The sequence below is a fragment of the Zalophus californianus genome, unplaced genomic scaffold (assembly GCF_009762305.2).
Source record: "Zalophus californianus isolate mZalCal1 unplaced genomic scaffold, mZalCal1.pri.v2 scaffold_31_ctg1, whole genome shotgun sequence".
Lineage (NCBI taxonomy): Eukaryota > Metazoa > Chordata > Mammalia > Carnivora > Otariidae > Zalophus > Zalophus californianus.
Window position 1 is genome coordinate 1 of NW_023365536.1, and position 21,955 is coordinate 21,955.

The 21,955-nt window shown below is 51.3% G+C and overlaps 1 protein-coding gene and 1 long non-coding RNA gene across 2 annotated transcripts; both read right to left on the reverse strand.

Annotated features, from left to right (window-relative positions):
- Positions 1-3,312: 3,312 nt before the first annotated feature.
- LOC118356684 (voltage-dependent N-type calcium channel subunit alpha-1B-like) lies at positions 3,313-5,573 on the reverse strand. The gene is made up of 3 exons (XM_035725983.1): positions 5,442-5,573; positions 4,368-4,495; positions 3,313-3,479 (listed from the first exon to the last, which is right to left on the reverse strand). Exons 1-3 carry the CDS (start codon positions 5,571-5,573, stop codon positions 3,383-3,385), a joined length of 357 nt encoding a protein of 118 aa, XP_035581876.1. The 3' UTR covers positions 3,313-3,382.
- A 23-nt stretch (positions 5,574-5,596) lies between these two features.
- LOC118356683 lies at positions 5,597-21,199 on the reverse strand. Its single transcript, XR_004819891.1, has 5 exons — positions 21,094-21,199; positions 19,777-20,479; positions 18,780-18,981; positions 6,804-6,906; positions 5,597-5,634 (listed from the first exon to the last, which is right to left on the reverse strand). It is a non-coding gene; the product is annotated as an uncharacterized LOC118356683 (long non-coding RNA).
- Between the last annotated feature and the right edge of the window lie 756 nt (positions 21,200-21,955).

Sequence of the window (21,955 nt, forward strand, 5' to 3'; positions counted from 1 at the left end):
GAGGGCAGTTCTTCCCTAAGCCGACGGGTGGCGCAATACAACGCAACAAACTGTACGTATCCTTACAATGAACCGGCAAGTGGAAAGGAAAGTCACAGGTTGGCAACCAGGGCACCATGAGCCCGTCCCGCCGCCCACCCAGCCTGCGACAGAAGAGGAGCCGGGCGCTGGACAGGCAGCTCCCTGCAGGGAATCCTGGGGCTCAGAAAGCCCCCGGGAGGCAGGGCAATCCCAAGACCATTTCCAGAGCCTGCGCGGGCAGGAGGCACACCATACAGAACCAGTGCTGGCCCCTGTCGCAAGCCCCCACTGTGCACGCACTGCAACCACTGGTCCGCCTCCCCCGGGTCTTGTTCGCCCACCCTCTCGGGCAGCCCCTGCTCTCGCTCCCTGAGTTCTGGAGACCCCACGCCTGGCTCTCCTGACCGTCTCTACCTCCTGCATCTCCTGGAGTCTGCTGGCCCGCTAAGGACCCCCTAGTCCCAGGTGGGCACCCTGGCCAACACCGACGTTTTCCTTTCGTCCTCAGCTCCTCAAGTTTCTGCACAAAGAGGAAGAAAGAGGAAGCCCCCACTTTGGCCTCACCCAAGGTGCTTGCTACCTCACTGGACCTAAAGGATCATGACGAAGGGTCGGAAGCATGGTGAAGCCCCCAGCCCCAATAATCACCCAACCCAATTCACAGCCTGTTCTCTGGCTCATCTTCTCTCTTCCACCATCGAATCCCCACACGGGCACCAGATGGAAAGTGGGGGCACCCATACTGTCACGGCAATCAAAAAACTGTCCTCGCTGTCTGTAAAGCAAATCAAAGCTCCTTGTTTATCCCAAATTTCAAGACCTTCTCAACCTGTCCCAGCCGCCCTTCCAGCCCCTTGCAATGCGTTCTCTTCTGCATCAGACACAATCACAGCCCCTTCCCTTAAGCCCCGGCCCCAACCTCTTCTCTAGAGCTCAATCCATCCTGCCCTCTTCGGTTTGGCTCAAATGCCACCTCCTCTGACTCACCGGCCAGATGGGGTTTCTCCCTCCTCGAACACCCCGGGCTCACACTATGGCTCCTCTGTTCTCCCACAGTCCCGTTGGACTCAGCATCCCGAGAGCACGTGCTTGCTTCACCTACACACCCCTGGTCCCCAGCACACGGCGGATGCTCAGGAATGTTGACTGGGCAGATGGATGAACACAAAGATGAGTAGACAGATCGCTTACAGGTGTGATTGTGATTCTCCTCTCGACTCTCTACCCTTCACCAAGTGAAGCAACGGGGAAGATGGGAGAAGGCGGCACCATAAAGCAACAACCCCACGCCTTCTTCATCTCCCCACAGCAGGCATGTGTGCACGCACATGTGCACATACATACCCATGCACACTTGCGCTCACACACATGTGCACACACAAGCATGCACGCCCGTGTATACCCGTGCACACGCGCATTCACACACGTGCACACATGCACTGCACACACCTGCACACAATCACGTGTGCACGCGCGTACGCATATATACAAACCATGTGCGTGTGCGCACATGTACACATGTATGTCTGCTGCATATTCACACACGTGCACACAAGCACACACACGTGCACATATGCACCGCACTCACATTTGCACACACGCGTGCACGCTCATACGCGTACACACAAACCATGTGCATGTACACCCATGCACACACGCGTGCACACATGCACCGCACTCGCACATTTGCACAATCACGTGTGCACACTCGTACGTGTACACACAAACCATGTGCGTGTGCGCACATGCACACATGTATGTCTGCTGCACACATGCATGTACGCATGCCACATGTGCACACAAACACACCCGTGCACATATGCAACACGCACCCACAGAGCCATACACACATATGAAAGCTTGGGAAATTTCACAAAGTTTTGTTGTTCTTTAAGTCTCTCCAAGAACGAGGAGACAGCAGAGTGGCCACCTGGGATATAAAGCGGACCACATCCCTACATCTGCCACGGAGGCTAGGAAGGGCTCAAAGCACCCTCGCTCCTGTGCCCAGGACTCAGTCTCCTCAGCTGCCTCTGCTGGGCCTTCCCCTATCCCCTGCCATCTGGAGGCAGGCTATGTTTTCAGCCCAGGCCACTTGGGAGCAGCAAGTCTGAGTGTTAGTTGCGGGTCACATTTATGCTACTTTTGGACCATGGTCTTGTGTGCTATTTCACAGATGCCACCTCTGGGGTGACGCTTATATTTGCTGTCTACTCTTCCACAGCACTTTCTTTACCCCACTCCCAATGGCCCCTGCCTTCCAGAGGCCCCATTTTCAGAACTCTGGATTTGGGAAACAGTCTGAGCCCCCTGTGCACCATCACAAAACCACAGTCTGGCCCAAGTCCATTCCCTGTATGTCCAAATTCTGCTCCACCTGTGGCTGGACTAGGGGAAGCCCTGGGTCTACAGTTCATAAAGATTGGGGGGAAGTCCTCCCCTCTCACAGGCCTGCACTGACTTGCCTTTGTCGTGCACCTATGAACATACTGCCCATACAGCATCTCTGCTTCCCTGCAACACACCCTTTAGAAACAACGTGCCCGGTCCTCCCTTTGGCAGCACATATACTGGAAACAATGTGCCCAGAAACAGCAGCATCTCTTGAGACCACAGTGCAGATGACCCTCCTAGAATGAGCCTCAAGCCTGCCTCACTTGGAGTCTCTCCTGCTCTCTGACCTGACTGGGCCCTCCTGACCAGAGAACCCACACCTACCCCTGAGCCAGAACGACACCGGGCACTGCAGGGCCGATGTGCTGACGCATCAGCAAAATGACAGGACTCTCCGAGGCCACAAAAACGGTCACCTACACCATGAAACATAAATAAATCCATGCTTGTTCTGCACTGCGTGAAAATTATTCAGTTTTCACTACAATGGAAAACACCCGGAGACACTACAGGAATGGAAATGCCCTAGGGTTGCTGGTGCTACCAGTGGTTTCAGGACTTGCCCAGCCTGGGAAGGGTCTCATACAGCATCTTCTGGATCCTCACATGATGGGGTAGGGGCTCCGGGAAGGCTGGATGAGAGGAGGGTGGGGGAGCCCAGCCAAGCTCCCAGGGGCTTGAGGGTCAGAGAGCTCTGGAGCAATCCCCTTGCTGAGCTCCAATTTAGGGAAAAACTGTGGGCAGTAGGGTCCTCACCACGACGACACTGACCATCTCCTCCAGGCCTCTACCACGCAAGGGGTGACCAAACACAGAGCTCTGCGAGGGGGGACACGGGCAGGCTGGGAGCCTCGGAGAGAGGAGGTGGGAAGTGGCTACACCCCATCTTCACAGTCTTCTCATTCCCTTCGAGCGTGGGAAGGGACGGATGCCCATCCGTTTACTGATGCACTTGGTTCATTCACATTCATGTCTGCTGAGCGCTCACCATGAGCGAGGCGATGAGCCGGCCTGTGCCTTCCCCAGCAGCCAGGTGTCTTGGCCCTTCCATGTCCTGTGTTGGCCTTGCAGAGAGCATGCCCTGAATAACTACTCAAGTATCCGCTTGAGAGAATGAATAAATGAATAAGCAAATGAAGAAGCGAGTGGTGAAGGAACAAATGGGCAGATGGTGAGTCCATGCTGCTTTGCTAGCCCCGAGGATAAAGAGTATGTGTCCTGGGTGTGCAGGACTCTCCATGGATCACGGAACACCCTTCTAATGCAAGCCAGTCCCCTCATGACATACTTGCTCTGTCTGGAAACAAACTACCCCTCACTTAATGCAACACAGTAACCCTTTCCCACCATGACCAAAGGGTCTTCAACATACTAGACCCTTCCTGGTAGCTCCTTTAATTTCAGTGGAAGTTCACCAAGCGCCCGCTATTTGCAGCCTGGGCTGGGGACACAGGTGCATGTTGGCTCCTGTTCCCAAGAGATGGCAGAGAGGGAGAGGCCTGAGCCCATTGGCGGGAAGAATGTCATTTCTGCCATGAAGGCCTCCAAGTTTCATGAGGATGGTGAGGCCCCAAGGGAAGGCCCTCCTGCTGTGTCCACACCCTCTCCCTTGAGCCCTCCACGCCCCTCATGTGACAGACCTGTGAGGAGACAGTACACTCCCGTTTGGCAAGAGACTTGAGCCTCACAGACCCCTTGGAACCTCCTAAGCCTGGACTAAGGGTCTCACAGAGCATTTCTCCGCCCAGGGAGCTGTGTAAGAGCACTGTGGGCATGAGAAGGAGCGTGCCACCTAGAAGGGGACCTGGCACCACCCTCTGCGGACCCCGCCAAAACCTGAAGGGGTTTGACAAAACCTGTGCCACATGACACAGGTCTGAAGCCACCCAGCCCTGTCCCGAGATCCGTGGCACGGACCACCCTGAGGACCACGGAACACGGGGGCCACTCACCACGCGGCCGGGTCGTACTCAGCCCAGACCCGGATGAACTCGTCCAGGTGGTGAGGCCCTAGGATGGAAGAGTCCCGTGTAAGGTACTCAAAATTGTCCATGATCACGGCCACAAAGGGGCTCAACATCTGCAGGACAGGAAGGAGAAGGGGTGACGTAGAGAGACCTCAGCCCGCCCTCTACCCTAGCCCTTACCCTCCAGCCAAAGTCTGTGCGAAACCATCATGGCAGCGGAGGCCACTCTGACTCAGCCAGAGCCCGTCCAGCCCTGCTCCCCCCAGCCTCTGGGCCTCCCCTGCACCACCACCACCACCACCAGCCCCCGCAGCAGCCAGCCTCCTACCCCGGGGTTCTGGTCCCGCAAACTAACCCAGGTCCCTCCCACTCCCTGCTTCTGCTGCCCTACCCTAATTCATGTTGGCACCCCTCCCACCCCACCTCCCATCACCACCCTCTTCCCCACCTAGCCAGCCTTCAAGGAAAACAGTGACTTTGGAGTTAGTAGTTTGGACTCCAGAGGCCAAAAGCTCACCTTCTTTTTTGTTTAATTGAGTTGAAATTCACATAACATACATTTAATCATTTTGAAGAGTACAACTCGGTGGCTTTAGTGTATTCACAATATTATGCAACCACCTCTCTAGTTTCAAAAATTCTTTTTTTTTTATTTTTTTTTAAAGATTTTATTTTATTTGACAGAGAGATAGAGAGCACAAGTAAGCAGAGAGGCAGGCAGAGAGGGAGAAGCAGGCTCTCCGCCGAGCAGGGAGCCTGACACGGGGCTTGATCCCAGGACCCCAGGATCATGACCTGAGCCGAAGGCAGCCGCTTAACCGACTGAGCCACCCAGGCGCCCCCAAATTTTTTTTTTTTAAGATTTTATTTATTTATTTGACAGAGAGAGACACAGCGAGAGAGGGAACACAAGCAGGGGGAGTGGGAGAGGGAGTTGCAGGCTTCCCACGGAGCAGGGAGCCCGATGTGGGACTCGATCCCAGGACCTGGGATCGTGACCTGAGCCGAAGGCAGACGCTTGACGACTGAGCCACTCAGGCAGTAGAGGGAGCCACCCACCTCGTTCTTCTCCAGGCTGCATTCAGATATCACCTGCTCCTCGAAGGTGATGATGATCAAGGCCACAAAGATGTTGACGAAGAAGAAGGGGAAGACCATGAAGTAGACCACATAGAAGATGGACAGCTCCATGCGGTACCCCAGGGCCTGGGCCTGCTCCTCATAGGTGGCGGCCACAGAGTGTTTCAGGACCCTGCACCAAGGGCAAACACCAAGTGTCAGGGGGACCCCTGAGGAAAGGGCCATGGGAAAGTCAAGACCTGTATCACAGGTGAGGCTTGCATATCTGAGCCCAGAGATGGCAAGAGGAAGGGGATGCTCAACACTGCGGGCCCCAGGCCGCTCCCCAGGACCGCAGTCTCCTGAGGTAGACTACCCTCCCTATAGGGCTTGTTCTCAGGGCTGTTGGAAGGCCATCAACGGGAGGTCTCCAGGGACCGGAGGTCCTAACCCCAGGACAGGTGGAGGCCCAGGAGTTCTGCCCTGCCTGCTTACTCCTGGCTCACACCTGCTCAGGCCCAGCTCACCAGTTCATACCCAGCTTCACCTGCCTTTAGAAAGCCCTGGGCTCCTGGCACAGCATTGAGCCTACCTTCTGAGCGGTGGTCCTCCCAGCCCCAAAGGAAGTCCCCAGTCATCCAGTGTGGCACTGAATACATACATCCCTCTGTCTACCCTTAACTGAGGCCAGAAGGGTAGCACAGGGAGACACCAAATAGACCCATCCTCCCTCTGGCCTTCAGCCACTCAAAAACGATTTTCAGGAGATCACTATGCTGTGTACTTTGTCTTAATCTCATCCTCTTTCCAGGTTGCCCACCAGAAGGCAGAGCCATGTCTTACCTGGTAGGTGCAAGAGACTATGGTGTATTTGCTGGAAGACTAGAACACAAACAGAGGCAGAGTTTGGGACTCCCTGCCCAAGCTGCCCCTCTGCTATAGCATGATCTGCTACAATGAGCCAGTGAGCACTCACATGGGCCACCCTTCTCCTGTGGACACTGTGAACAGTGTCAGCAGAACCCAGAGCACCCGTACCCAAACCCTAACCCATACCTTAACCCGTACCCTAACCCATACCCTAACCCATACCCTTACCCCTAACCCCTAAACCCAAACCCTACACCCTAACCCTAGGCCCTAACACTAACCCTGGCCCTACCCTAGGCCCTAACCCTAACCTTAACCCTAGGCCCTACACCCTAACCCCTATGCCCTAACTGCTACGCGCTAACCCGTAGGCCCTAACCCCTACACCCTAATCCCTACACTCTAACCCCTAGGCCCTAACCCCAACCCTAGGTTGGCTCCTGAGTGCTTTGTTCCCTCGGGCTCGCTCCAGAGCAATACCAGAGGACTCACCTTCCACCCAGAAAGAAAGCCCGCCGTTTGGAACTCCGGAAAGGATTCACAGCAGGAGAACGCGGCATGCCCATCCCAGCGAACTCACACTTTCAGCGGTTCCCTGGCCGAAAAGAAGAGCAAGACACTCACGCTGACCTACGCCCTTAACCCCCACCGCCGGGAACCTCGACGCAGCGCTGGCACATCAGGCCTCCCGTGTCCCTATGTCCTAACACTCAGTCTAGGTTGGCTTCTGAGGGGTCAGTCCCCAGAACCTGGCTACAAAGCCCCAAAGATTCGGGACACCCGAGCAGTATCGGGGACTCAGGCTGCCACCCAGAAAGTAAACGCACCATTTGCTCTCCTGAAAGCAATCAGAGCAGGAGGACTCTGAATGCCCATCCCAAGGAATGCACAAATTTTGCGCCCTCTAGCGGCAAACCCTGAGCCTCACAATCAACCTCACCCAGGCCCTCCAGACAAACCCGGGGGAAGCAGGCCACAGTGCTGGTACGTCGGGCCTGCCGTGCCCCTAGGCCCTAACCCTATCCCTCGCTGGCTTCTGAGGGCTCTGGCCCCAGAGGCCTGGCTCTAAAGCCACAGGGGTTGGGGGCACCTGAGCAATACCAGAGGATGCAGCCTGTCCCACAGGAGGAAGCCGCACCGCTGGGAACTCGGGGCAAAGCTTTCTGAGTAGGAGCACTCTGCGTGCCCATCCCGGCGAAATGCCACTTTCAATGGCCCCCTGCCCGCAAACCCTGAGCCTCACTCTCACCCTGACCCATGCCCCCCACTCAGATCCCCCGTCCCCCAAAGCTTGCCCCAGCGGGGGCAGATGAGGGCTGAAACGACCCTAGACCGTTAGCCTATCCCTAGGTTGGCTTCTCAGCTTCTGTCCCCAGAAGCCTGGCTCCAAAGCCCCAGGGATGGCAATAACTGAGCAACACCAGAGGACTCAGCTTCCCAAAAAGAATTCAAAAACACTATTTGCAACTCCGGAGAGCGTTCAGAATACAACTCTGAATGCCCATCCCAGCCAATTCACAAATCTGGCGCCCTCTGGCAGCCGACCCTGAGCCTGACACTCAACCTAACTCACGGCCTCAACTCAGACCCCGGGAAGGTCATCACAGCGCCAGCACATCAGGCCTGTCATGCCCCTAAGCCTAACCCTAGGTTGGCTTCTGAGTGCTCTGTCCCCAGAGCCTGTATCCAAAGCCCCAAGGATTCAGAACACCTGAGCCATTTCAATGGAGTCAGGCTGCCACCCAGAAGAAAAATGCGCCATTTGGAACTATGGAAAGGATTCAGAGCAGGAGACCTCAGCATGCTCAACCCAGTCATAACCCACATCTATTGGCCCCCTGGCAGCAGACCCTGACCCTGCCACTCACCCTGAACAATGCCATCAACACAGACCTCTGGGAAGCTCTCCCCAGCGTGGACACGTACAGTTCGCCCTGACCCTAGGCCTTATAAACACAGGTTGGTTTCCTAGGGTTGTGTCTCCAGAGACCTGGCTCCTAAGCACTATAGATGGGGACATCTGAGCAATACAAGAGGACACAGCCGGCCACCCTGGAGGAAACCACGCCAATTGGAACCCCAGAAAGCATTCACAGCAGGAGATGTTTGCATGCCAATTCCAGCGAACCTCAACATTCAGAGGACACCCGGCCACCAACCCTGAGCTTGACACTCACCCTGATTCATGCCTTCAACTCAGACCCCAGCTCGCCACAGTGCTGGCACATCGACTGCCATGCCCCTACAGCCTAACCCTAATCCTAGGTAGGCTTCTGAGGTTTCTTTCCCCAGAGACCTGGCTCCAAAGCCTCAGGGATTCGGGACAGCAGTGCAATACGAGAGGACTCAACCTGCCACCCAGATGGATAACACACTATTTGGAACTCAAGAAAGCATTCAGAGTAGGAAAACTCTGCATGCCCATCCCAGCGTACCCCTACTTTCAGTGGCTGCAAACCCTGACCTTAATCTCACTGTGACCCACATGGTCAACTCATGCCCCTGGGAAGCATTCCACGGCACAAGCCGATTGGACCTGCCACACCCATAGGCCCTAACCCTTACTCAGGGTTTGCTTCTGTGGGCTCTGTCTCCAGAGGCCTGGCAATAAAGCCCCAGGGATTGATGACACATGGGAAATACCAAAGAACTCAGCCTGCCACCCAGAAGGAAACTGTGCCATTTGGAAACCTGGAAAGCATTCAGAGCAGGAGAACCCTACTTGCCCATCCCAGCGAAACCCCACGTTCAGGGGTCCCCTGGCGGCATACCCTGAGCCTGACACTCACTCTGACCCATCCCCCAACTGAGAGCCCTGGGAAGCATGACACAGTGTTGGCAGATGTGGCTGAAATAACCCTACGCCATTATCCTAACCCTAGGTTGGCTTCTGAGGGATCCGTCCCCAGAGGCCTGGCTCCAAAGTCCCAGGAAATGGGACACCTGAGCAATACCAGGGGACTCAGGCTGTCACCCAGAAGGAAACCGCACCATTTGGACTGCGGGAAGCGTTCAGAGCAGGAGTGCACTGCACGCACATTAAAGCACACCTGCACTTTCATTGGCCCCCTTGCCGCAAACCATGAGCTTCACACTCACACTGACACACGGCCTCAACTCAGACCCCCGGGAAGCTAGCCATAGTGCCCGTAGATTCAGCCTGCCAAGCCCCTAAGGCCCTACCATAACCTAGGTTTGCTTCTCAGGAGTCGGTTCTCAGAGGCCTGTTTCCAAAGCCCCAGGAATTGGGACCACCTGAGAAGGACCAGAAGACTCAGCCTACACCCAGAAGGAAACCTCACCGTTTGGACTCCAGAAAGCATTCAGGGCAAGAGAAACCTGCAATTCCACCCCATCCATCTCCCACATTCAGGGGTCGGGCCTAAAATCCTGGGCATGGCACTCACCCTGACCCATGCCCACAATTCGGCTCCCTGAGAAGCTCACCACACTGTTGGTAGATCGGGCCTGCCACGCACATAAGCCCTAACCTTAACCCTATTTTGGCTTGTGAAGGGTCTGTCCCCAGAGGCCTTCCTCTAAACTCCAGGGATTGGGGACAACTGAGCAATACCAGAGGACTCCGACTGACACACAGAAGGAAACCTCGCCATTGGGAACTCCGGAGGCCCATCCTAGCAAACCCCCACTTTCAGCGGCCCCCTGGCCAAAATCCCTGGCATGACATTCATCCTGATCCACACCCTCAAATCCATCCCCTGGAAAGCCTGCCACAGTGCTAGCAGATCGGGCCTGTCATGCCCGTAGTCCCGAGCCCTAACCCTGGCTTGGGTTCTGATGGGTTTTTCCCCAGAGTCCCGGCTACAAAGCTCCGGGCACTGGGGACACCTCAATAATAGGAGAGAACTCAGGCTGCCACCGAGAAGGATCCTGCGTCATTTGGAACTACGGAAAGGTGTCTGTCCTGGAGAAATCTGCACGCCTATCCCGGCGAACCCCCACATTCCGCTGTACCTCAACAGGAACACATGACAGTTCAATATGCATTTATGATAAAAACTCTAAACCATCTGGGTATAGAGGGAACACACCTCAAAATAACAAAGTCCATATATGAAAAGCTCACAGCTGACATCATACCCAAGGGTGAAAAGCTGAAAACATTTCCACTAAGATCAAAAACAAGACAAAGAGGGCGCCCGTGTGGCTCAGATGGTTAACCGTCTGCCTTTGGCTTGGGTCACAATCCCAGGGTCCTGGGATCGAGTCCTGCATTGGGCTTTCTGCTAGACGGGGAGCCTGCTTCTCTCTCTGCCTCTGCCTCTCTCTCTCTGACTCTCATGAATAAATATAAAACATATTATATAAAAGACAAAAAAAAAGACAAAGATGCCCACTCTCATCACTTTCATTCAACACAGTATTGAAAGACCTAGCCAAAGCATTCAGACAAAAAGAAAAGAAAGAAAGAAAGAAAAGACGAAATCCAAATAGGAAAACTGTCACTGTTTGCAAAGGACATACTATATATAGAATTCCATAGAGATTCCAACAAAACTGTTAGAATCAACAAAATCAGTAAAGCTGCAGGATACAAAGGCAATATACAGAGACCTGTTGCATTTCTTTTTTTAAAGACTTTATTTGACAGAGAGAGACAGGACAAGCAGGGTGAGCAGCAGAGGGAGAGGGAGATGCAGACTCCCCACTGAGCAGGAAGTCCACTGAGGGTCTCGATGACAGCACCCCGGGATGGTGACCTGAGCCAAAGACAGATGCTTAACCGACCGAGCCACACAGGTGTCCCAACTTGTTGCATTTCTGTGTACTGATGACAAACCTTCACAGAGAGAAAATAAGAAAGCAATGCCATTTACAATTGCATCAAGAAAAAAAAAACCTAGGAGAAAAGTAACCAAGAATGAGAAAGACCTGGTACACTGAACACATGTTGCAAAAGGAAGGAAAAACACATGCATGTTGAGGGGGCGTGTATGGGTCAAAGAAACAGAGGACGACACAAATAAACGGAAGCATTCGTCCTGCTCATTAACCGGAAGAGTTAATCATGTTCACATGTCCACAGCAACCAAAGCAATCTACAGATGTGATGAAATCCCGATCTGAATTCCAGTGCCATTATTCAAAGAAATAGAAGACAGTCCTAAAATTCATATGGAATCACAGAAGACACCAAATACCCAGAGCAACCTGGAGAAAGAAGAGAGCAGGAGTCACCACACGCCCGGATTTCAAGCTAGATTACAAAGCTGTGCTCATCAAAACTGTATGGTGCTGACATAGAAACAGACACACAGGTCAATGGAACCGAATAGAAAGCTCAGGAAATGATAATCACAGCACTTTGGGCAAAGTGTACTCATTAGAGTCAGTACATTAAAGGTATATTTAGACTTAGCTCTGATATAATTATTATTAACTCTGAACGAGAATTAATATTTATCTCCTGTTTCAACAGCTGATTCCAATAAATGCATTTCTTTAAACTTGTTTTATATAAACACATATTATTAAATAACAGTGATTTAGAATCCACGTTTTTAAGAAATATTAAAATCACTTTAATAAACCTATCAGGGAAAAGAAACAGAGATATCAATCATCACAACTGACAGCATCACAAAAGACAATCAGACACAATCTCTGATCTGATGGAAGAATATAACATTTTGAGTAGTTCTGCCCAAATGTTAAACCTGTTGAAAGCTATAAATCCGGCAAGTCATTTACAAAAACACACGAGAGAAATGTCCTAACAAATAGTATGAACATGTAATCAATAAAGTCCACACTGCATATATTCCAACAGGAAAAAATACTTTCCCAAAAAATAAACTGTAAAACAAAAAAATGAAGGAGGAGGAGAAGGAAGAGGAAGAGGAGGAGAAGAAGAAGAAGAAGAAACCTGAGAAACTAACCCACACATGTATGGCCTTAACTTACGACACAGGAGCAGAAAATATACAACGGGGAAAGGACTGCCTCTTCAGTGAACGGTCCCGGAAAACCGCACACTACATGCAGAAGAATGGAGCTGGATCGCTTTCTGACAGCACACACAAAAATTTTAAATGGATGAATGACTTGAATATAAGACCGGAATCCATAAACCTCCGAGAACAAAACACAGGTAGTGAGTTTCTCGACATTGGTTTTGGCAAAGAGTCTTTTAGATCGGACACCAAAGGCAAAGGCAACAAATGCAAAAATAAACAAGGGGAACGACATCAAACTGAAATTTCTACATGGCAAAAGAAACCATCAAAACTTAAAAGGCAACCTACCCAATGAGAAAAAAAAAATCTGCAAATCATATGTATGAGAAGAGGCAAATATCCAAAATATACAAAACACTCATACAAATCAAAACAGACAAAAAAAACCTGTATAAAAAATGGGGAGAATATGTGAATACTTTCCAAAGATGGCACCCAGGTGGTCAAAAGACACAGAAAAAGTTGTTCAACATCACTAATCGTCGTCAGGGAAACCTAAGTCAAACCCATAATCCGCTATCTCCTCACACCTGTCGGGATGGCATTTGTCCCAGAGACAGACACCAGGTGTGGTCAAGGGTGTGTAGACAAGGGGACCCTGTGCACTGTTGGTGGGAATGTACATTGGTGCAGCACCTGTGACAAAGAGTATGGAGGTTCCTGGAAAAATGAATACAACTACCACATGACCCAGTGATTGCTCTGGGTGGATTTATTTGGAGAACACAAAAACACTACCTCAAAAAGATAGATGCACTCCCCATGTTCACTGCAGCATTCTTCACAGTAGCCAGACATGGAAACAGAGACCTTGGGAGCATTATGCTAAGTAACTCAGACACAGAAAGACAAATACCAGATGTTCATGGACGTTCCACATGGAAAAAAAAATACTGAATGCACAGATACTGAGAACAGATTGCTGGTTGCCAGATCCAGGGATGGGGGAGGAATGGGGGAAGGTGGTCAAAGGCACAATGTTTGGGCGCCTGGGTGGCTCAGTTGGTTAAGCGACTGCCTTTGGCTCAGGAGTCCCGGGATCGAGACCCACATCAGGCTCCCGGCTCAGCAGAGAGTCTGCTTCTCCCTCTGACCCTCTTCCCTCCCGTACTATCTCTCATTCTCTCTCTCTAATAAATAAATAAAATCTTAAAAAAAAAGGCAAAATGTTTGAGTGATAAAATGCATAAGTCATGGAACGTTCTGTGCAGCATGGAGACTAAAGCTAACCCTGCAGGATGGCGTACAGGTTCCCCCGCTATTTGAAAGTAGTTTCCTTCCTTCCTAGGAAGGAAACCTCTCACAGCAAGAATGGTGTAGACCAAAGGAGGAATTACCATTCATTTCTACAGAAAAAAATAGCGTGCTCAGGCTCCAAAAACGACTTCTCTTTGGCTTTTCCTAGGCCTCGGGACACGACTTCCTAACAGATGCCCAAAATAAATGGAGATGAAGCACAGCAGATGCTCACAGACACAATTCAAAGTGCTGGGGGCTGGACGTGGAGAGCGGTTCCCAGGAAAGACCTGGTTGAGGTGCACGCTGCCCCTGCAGTGGCTCCCCGCAAAACAGATGATGAACGCAATGCTCACTTTTCGACTTTTTTCATAAGAGCAAAATCCTCTTCAGGATTCCTCCTGTTATTGAAGCTGGGTAATGAAACAGATCTTTAAAAAAAAAAAAAAAAAAAAAGCCATGTGTACCGTGAACTTTTAAAAAGTGGGGGATATTGTACTTGAAAGTCGCTGAGGGAGTAGATGTTAACTGTTCTCCTGGACACGCACATCAGCAGATCCACCGTGAAAGGCACCTTCCTGAGCATGCGGAACACAGACGACCTCCTACCCCCAGAAACCTCCTCCTTCTCCTCGCTCAGGACAACCAGCCACAGCTGGGAGTTACCCCAATTCCTCTTTCTCCCATTCCCAGTATCTAACCCATCAGCAAATCCGGTGAGCTCCTTCTTAAACGTACCCAGAATAGGACTGACCACTCCTTCCAAGGCCACCTATCTGGTCCACACTAGAGGCCATCTCTTGCCTGAGTTCCTGGAAAAGCTTCATCATGGACCTCCCCTGCCCATCCTCAATCCTCTGTCATCTATTCTCAACACTGTAGCCAGGATGGCCCAGTGAAACAGGGTCCCATGGGGTCACAGCACTGCAATGGCTTTCTGTCTCCCTCTGTCACCTCCCTGAGGTGATGTCCTAAGCTGTCTCCCGTGGCCACAGGGCCTTCTTGCTACTTCTGGACATACCTGGTACGCTCCTGCCCCGGGACTTATACACATGCTTTCCTTCCGTTTAGAATGCTCTTGATGTGATATCCCTCACCTTCTTTAGATCTTGACTCAAGGATCACCTTCCCAGTGAAGTCCCACCTGGCTCTATGTGAATAGCAAGCACCACCCTTACCTCCCCTGCAGCACCCCAGCCCCGTCTCCTGCTCCGTATTTCCGTAGCAGTTATCACAGTCACCAGTCCATCTCGGCAGGGCAGAAACGAAGGCCTACACTGACGCTTTCACCACTGACTCCCTCCGATTTCCTGGTCCAAAGCCCCGGGGGAAAAGGTGCCCCAGGGCTCTGGCACAGCCAGGATGCCAAGGACCAGGGGTCCATCGACTGCACCCTGAACACTATCAGGAAAATGAGCCACACGAGGAATCCACCTGCCCATGAGACCTGAAGCCAGACACCTTCCTCAATTACAGGTGAGCACTCACACTTCCTCTCCTTGCCTGAGGTGCTCATCTGAGAAAGCTGAACAGAGACCCATCCCAGGATCCAACTCTCCCTCTGGCCAACGTCCTGGGAAACAGACATCTCTCCTCCCTGCACCAACCACCTGGGATTGACGTCCGGAATACTCCGGCGGTCAGGCAGAGTGGTGCACCTGTCCCTCTTTCCTGCGATATCATCACAAACCAGGCTGTGCTGCACATTTTCCAGGAAGGAGCCTGCAGCGGCATCAACAGGCCGACCAGGCTCGGCCTCAGTCTCGCACATCAGGCCCCATGCAGAAGTAGAACTGCACGGATACTGGTGTCCTGTGTGGCCTCGGAACCTAACGGTAGGAGCTGAGATTTCAGTTCCAGATGAAAAGCGACCTCTTGCACACAGCACAGGAATGTGGAGAGGATTTCTCAGGGGTGGGGCTCTGGAAGAACTGCTTCTGCTGACTGAATTCACACACACCAGGCAGAGGACATCTGCTGTGCCTCCTCTGAGGAAGCAGGGGCACAATGGGCAAGAATCGATAATGCTGCCTGTGGGCTGCTTCCCACCAACCACTCTGCTGAGCCGAGGGCTCAGGCACTAAACAGGAAGCAACTCTCTCATCACATCTGCAGCAGGAGGGCTGGCCAGGGAGTACAGCCCAGTCCCTGTCCCTGTAGCAAGCTGGCCTGCCCATCATGAGCAATGGTCCACCACCACGGCATCACAACCTCCCAGCTATCTGATCCGACTACCCTGCCAGGCTCAGACCTGCTCACACAGTGAGTCATAAGACCCAGCGACGTCTTTCCACTGCAACTCAATGCTTCTCACAGAGAAGCAAACTCCAGCCTCACAAATGTGCTCACCATTAGCTCTGGAATTCCCTGGGTGGCGTCTACACTGGCCCACACAGGTGTCCCATCCAGACCACTCCACAAGTACCCTAGGGTTTCAAGCCACTTTCAAACTGCCCTTAGAAAGGCAGGAACTAGCTCGATTAGGCACACCAGCCAAGTGACTCGATGTGCTGGAAACTCGGACAACATCCTCGCTGAACACCAAGGCTTCCAAGTCCAAGCTTCAAACCTTCGCTCACTGGGCATTGAGCACCATGTCGGCATCAACACTGGTCTTGCAATTCACTTGTCTCCCATTCCTTAAAATCAGAAACCAAGCTCCAGTCACCACTCTATTTTCCCTCCAGAAAAAATAAGGCAAATGACAGAATAAAACACTATGTGTGCACAGCACACTTCTAATCGAAATATAATTCCTTGCTCTTTCTCATACGGGCAGCCCTACATTACCCATACTAATGAGAGAGGCCACGAGTTCAATCATTATATATATATATTTGATCTTGTGTTTTTCTTTACGATATTTGTATCTCAAAGTCAATGTCTATATTGTTTTCTCAAAATAATAATAATAATAATAATAATAATGACATGGTCACATAAGGGTCTGGATCTCCATAGCCACACAACATGGCTTGGTCCAGATAAGGATGAAGACACTACCTCAGCCCACGAAGTGAAGCCCTTTCCCTCAGGGATCCCGACATGCCTCACAGTATGATGAGTTCCTTTGCTACGTGGAGTTGTCCGAGTACAAAGGATGCAGGCACCCTCCAGGATTCCTTCCATTTTCTTCACAAATCCCCCAGCTCAAGTCACAAGTGACTCACCGGGTCAAGCTTCCAGAGCCCAGGATGGGCCACCAGGTAAGCAGCCCCCTCAGGGAAGGCTAACAGGGGGCTCGATTTCCGTTGGGAGCACGATGCACCACTCCACGAGCTCCTGAAAAACCTACACTCCTTCTCCATGTGCCCCTCTCACAAAGGGCAGGGCACCTTGTTACAGCTCTGAGGCTGTGTTTTACTTTAAAACATGATTTCTAGTATCGGAATGTGGTTCATGGAAGAGGAAAACATGAACACCCACCAAGCATTCTCATAATATTTCGGAAGATTATTTTCCCACTGTTTAATTAAATCGAGATATAAAAACACACAGATAGCCCCTTCCACTAGCAGGTATGATTCACTTTGGTGATGGAAAGAAGAGCAGGAAATAAAAGAGTAACAGATGTTCCGATGACCCGTCATTTCCATAATCAAAATTTTGAAACTTCACACACACTCAGAGAAAGAAGCTCAAACAAACGTCTTGGCCTGGCACCTCTGAGACGTCTGAACTGGAGTGACAGGGACAGACGATGATGTCGTGTATGTTGGGTGAGGCTGGTGGCACAGAAGAAGGTGCTCGGCCAGCTCTCCACCTGGGCCTCACCTGTCCTCGGCCAGGAACCTCCTCACGGCCCTCCACCTGTCACCACTCTCACTTGGGAGACCCAAAGCCACCCCTGGAGCCCGCCCTGCCGACACCCTTCTGCTCGATGCACTCAGCTCTCCTCTGAGACCCCTGTCAGCTTTACCCAGACCTGGAACTCCCCCATCCGCTGCACAGCTCCAGGACTCCCCTCTTCTTCCAAAATGACACTGGCCCAAGGCTTTCATGAGAAAGGTGGAAGGCTACCCAATGAATGGTTCACTACTTTCCCCTTCTGTCGTATTTCTCTCCAATTACCTTCCTACCTGGGCAAACTGTAAGGAACGTATCAATGGAACATGGACATGCTATGAGACCTGCTTCTTTCATTGCAGCCTTCTGAGGACTCCTTGTACAATAAAACACCGTATCCTATGACGGGAGGGGTTAAACCTTTATTCACAGAATAACACAGCCCAAATCACCTCATTTTTAATTGCTCTTCATCAGGCAGAACAGTTTCTGTGGAAAAAGCCTTTCCATAGATATTAGATGCCAGCAATTTCATAAGGAGTCAATGGAAGCTCTGTAGGATAACCTGACTCACCTAGGGTCAGGCAAGCAGTTCCAGAACTCAACCCAGTGCTCCTGACGCCAAGCCCCTTGATGCCACCAGCATCCAGAATTCTCAAAGACTCTCCTTCTGACTCCACCACCAAAGAAGCTACAGAGAAAATCAGCATGTCAAAATATCTAGATGACACATATAGAAAAACTAGAAAGTCAAGCTCAACTTTTTTTTTTTTAAAGATTTTATTTATTTATTTGACAGAGAGAGACACAGCGAGAGAGGGAACACAAGCGGGGGGAGTGGGAGAGGGAGAAGCAGGCTTCCCACGGAGCAGGGAGCCCGATGCGGGGCTCGATCCCAGGACCCCGGGATCATGACCTGAGCCGAAGGCAGACGCTTAATGACCGAGCCACCCAGGCGCCCCTCAAGCTCAACTTTTAAACAGTAAAAGGCTGCTTTGAATAATTTTGATTTTTCCCTCGACCCTAATTGTAACTCTTCTGATGAAAAGACTAATCAATTATGAAACATCACCTTTGACAAATGACAAGACATCATCCGAGTCTGTATCCTACGACAAAAAGCCAACTAACTCTAGATGCTGGCCACTCAACCATATCCTAGGCCCAAATGAATAAACGCTGTTAGATGAAGGAACAAATGATATGTTAAAAACACACAAAGAGTAAATTTCACCTTCCCTTTCTAATAAAGGTTACTTCTAGGAAACAGATAATCAGAATCTATTTTGTAAGCAGTAAGTGAATAGAGAAAATGGGATCCCCTGCACCTGCAATCTTCTACCTGCAGGGAAATTAACTAACTCCTGCACCAAATGGAGAATGCTGACAGCTACTGAAGTTTTACTTCATGGCTCAACTAGAGAAAAGAGGAAAGCCCAGGAGGTTTGGGGTTCACGAGAGGTTTTACCTCCTGTCCTGACATGATGATGACACTGTGCCAAATGGACCTGCTGCTTTATCTGAACGCTGACATCCTGTGACAAGCTGCATCACTGACTCACATGCTGATGTTCAGAACTTCAGGTCTCCTGGAGCCAGAGCAGAGAAGTGCTGTCGGGTGGGGATGAGAAGGCACCTCCGACCTATGGCCTGCAAACCTGCTCCGGTTTCTGGGAGAAGGGGAAACACATGCTTGTTTTTTAAGTAGTCATTATCTTCATTCTAGTGTAGACCAATGACTTTGACATTTTTGGAAAAGCGAAATTACTCTTCCAAATGAACACCTCAACTCATCTGTTCCTCATGCAACTTGAGTGGAGTCTGGTTTACTCCAGCCTCCAGGCCCCCACCTGGAAGACCCTCCTGCACCATCCTGTCAGCCCATTACCACCATCCCCGGGGGACAAGGGGCACAATGCTGAAGTTCGGGGATGACTCTAGGGCTTGTTGCCACCGCACCTGTGCCTGGGGGAGCAGGAACACGGAGGGCCCTCCCAGACGATCATAAGGGGCCATTACCACCATCCCCCTGAGGACATGGGGCACAATGCTGAAGTTGGGGGACGGCTCTGGGGCTTGTTACCACCACACCTGTGCCTGGGCGAACAGGGGACACCCTGCTGAACTCGGGGTGCTGCTCAAGGTCCATTACCTGCACTGTGCCAGGGGACAGGGGGCACCCCACTGAAGTTGGGGACTGTGTGCGGTCCTTACGTGCACTCTTCCAGGGGAACGAGGCAAACCCTGAAATGTCCGCAACCCATCCCACAAAAACTCGGGTGAGCGGGGCCCTGGAGCTCACGGGGCTGGGGGATACCGCCAGTTGAAGGGCTTTCAAGGGAAAAAGAAAACTCATCTGAGTTCGCGGGATTAGCTCGCTCCCCGCCGCCTTCGAGAACCCCCAACTCCCATCCAGGGCCACCCTGCCCCCGGGACCCCCACCCCAGCCCACAGCGCGCTCTCACCCAGCCGGGAACGCCACAGGTGAACTCTCTGGGAGCGGGCCCAGCTGCCAGACCTCTGCAACCCCCGGGCAGCTCCGGGTCCTCCCGCAGAGGTAGCTCCACCCCCACGCGGTGACTGGTCGGGGAGGGTGGTGCCCCGAGCCCATTGGATGCCGCGCCTGCCTCTACCGGCCAACCCGCCCTCACGCCCGCGGCTCCCCGCGACCGCAGGTGGTCCAGGAGGCCCCTCCTCAAGCCAGCACCTGGCTTGGCGGCGCAGGCATGGGCGGGGGTTATGGGCGGGGTCCGCCCCAGGCACACACCCGGCCCATTCCGCGGACGCCTCGGGCTTCAGACCACCCCCAGAGCCCTGCCCCTTCCCTTCCTGCACCAACCCTGCCTGCAGAGCTGTTCCTGGCCCCCCGCAAGGTCAGTCACACTCGGACCTTCCGAGGCTTTGGGCTTTAGGAAATGCAATGGTTTCACGCATTTCCAAGGCAGTTTTAAACCCAAAAAGTAATTCTCTAGGCGGGAAGAGCTTCACTGTCTGGTCTCACCCATGGAGTGGATAGTGCTTCTTGGACCTTCAAAGCATCCTTGTAGGATGAGCCCGTTTATGCTGGAATATATATACATATGCTTGGTTCTGCAGGGAAGCTCCAGGATGAAGAACAGCCGCCCTTCTGTGCTGTTGGAGTCGTGAACCAGGAACATTTATTTTTCACTTAAAATGAAAACGTATTGTTATTGTCGACACTAAATGAGCAAACCCTTTTAAACAGCTGAGAGAGAAAGGAAGAGAGTTTTATTCAAACCCACCGCAGGACAGCTGCCTGGGAGACACAATCTCCAGAAAGAAGGGAGTGCTCCGGGGAAGGAACATCTGGGGCAGGTTTATATATTTGTTCTGTGTTGTTTTACATACAGAGTTACACATCGTCATGAGGGAGAACGTTCCAGAAACTTATAGACTTCTTCCTGTGCTTTCCGTTTGTGCAAGTCGGTATGACTTTAATCTTATGGGAGCCAGAGAGGTTCTTCCGTTTTTCTTATCTTTATGTTTGCAATGGCATTTTTGGGTTATCTTTTTCTTCTCAAACCAGATGTACAATATGTGCTTGGGACAGAAATAGGACCCACGCTCTGAGGTTTTGCCCATTCGGAACTTGGTAAAATGTTAAAGGATAGCTTCTCTGGGAGCCCAGGATCCGGGCCCATGGATGGTAAAAGATTAAAATTTCCATTATCATTAGAATTACTACTCAAGGGAGGAACTTGAGACAAAAGGACCTTTAACGATAGTACCAAGAAATCAAAATGATGCCTACAGAAGTTTACCTGTTCCATGGTCCACACGGGTAACAGAGGGGTTCAGAGACGCTGGGCTCCTCCCCTTCTCCTGCCCAAATCTCTGAAGCACACAGATAACTTAAAGTCAGAATTTTAGAACTACTAGACATCTTAGAGATGTCTGGCACCATTCCCTTAGACTACAGAATAAAACAGAGTAGCTCATTTTCACAGCACTAATGGAAACATGAAGTGCTCCTAAAGCTTGGATACACTGTCTCAGTTCTTTCCTTGCTGATTTTGACTAATGTAAGTCTTAGTCATACCATATAAACGCTACGATGGTTGGGAAGGAAATAATCGTAGCTAAGAGACTATTTCAGCTGTGTTTATAAGCACGGTCTCACTTTGTAGAAGAGGCTGAGCTGAGTGTTTTTAAATACTATTTCAGACCTCTCTTACGGTACACTCTGATCATACCAGAGGCTGAATCAACTAAAAAAAGATAGTTCTTTCAGTAACTGTAATATTAGAAAAATATTATAATGTCTCTATTCCTAGAGATCGTGGAGTATCTCACTCAAAGATCCTTCAATTACGATGGGCAGAGGTTAAAAGGCCAACTGAATTCATTCCAGTTGGCCACACAACATAAAATTCCTGATCCTTGATATGTTTCCAGATAGAGAAGACCAGAGATAAGAGGGAAATAGCAGGGCGCCTGGGTGGCTCAGTTGGTTAAGCGACTGCCCTCGGCTCAGGTCATGATCCTAGAGTCCCAGGATCGAGTCCCACATCAGGCTCCCTGCTCGGCGGGGGGTCTGCTTCTCCCTCTGACCCTCCCGCTCTTGCGCTCTGTCGTTCTCTCTCTCTCTCAAATAAATAAATAAAACCTTAAAAAAAAAAAGAG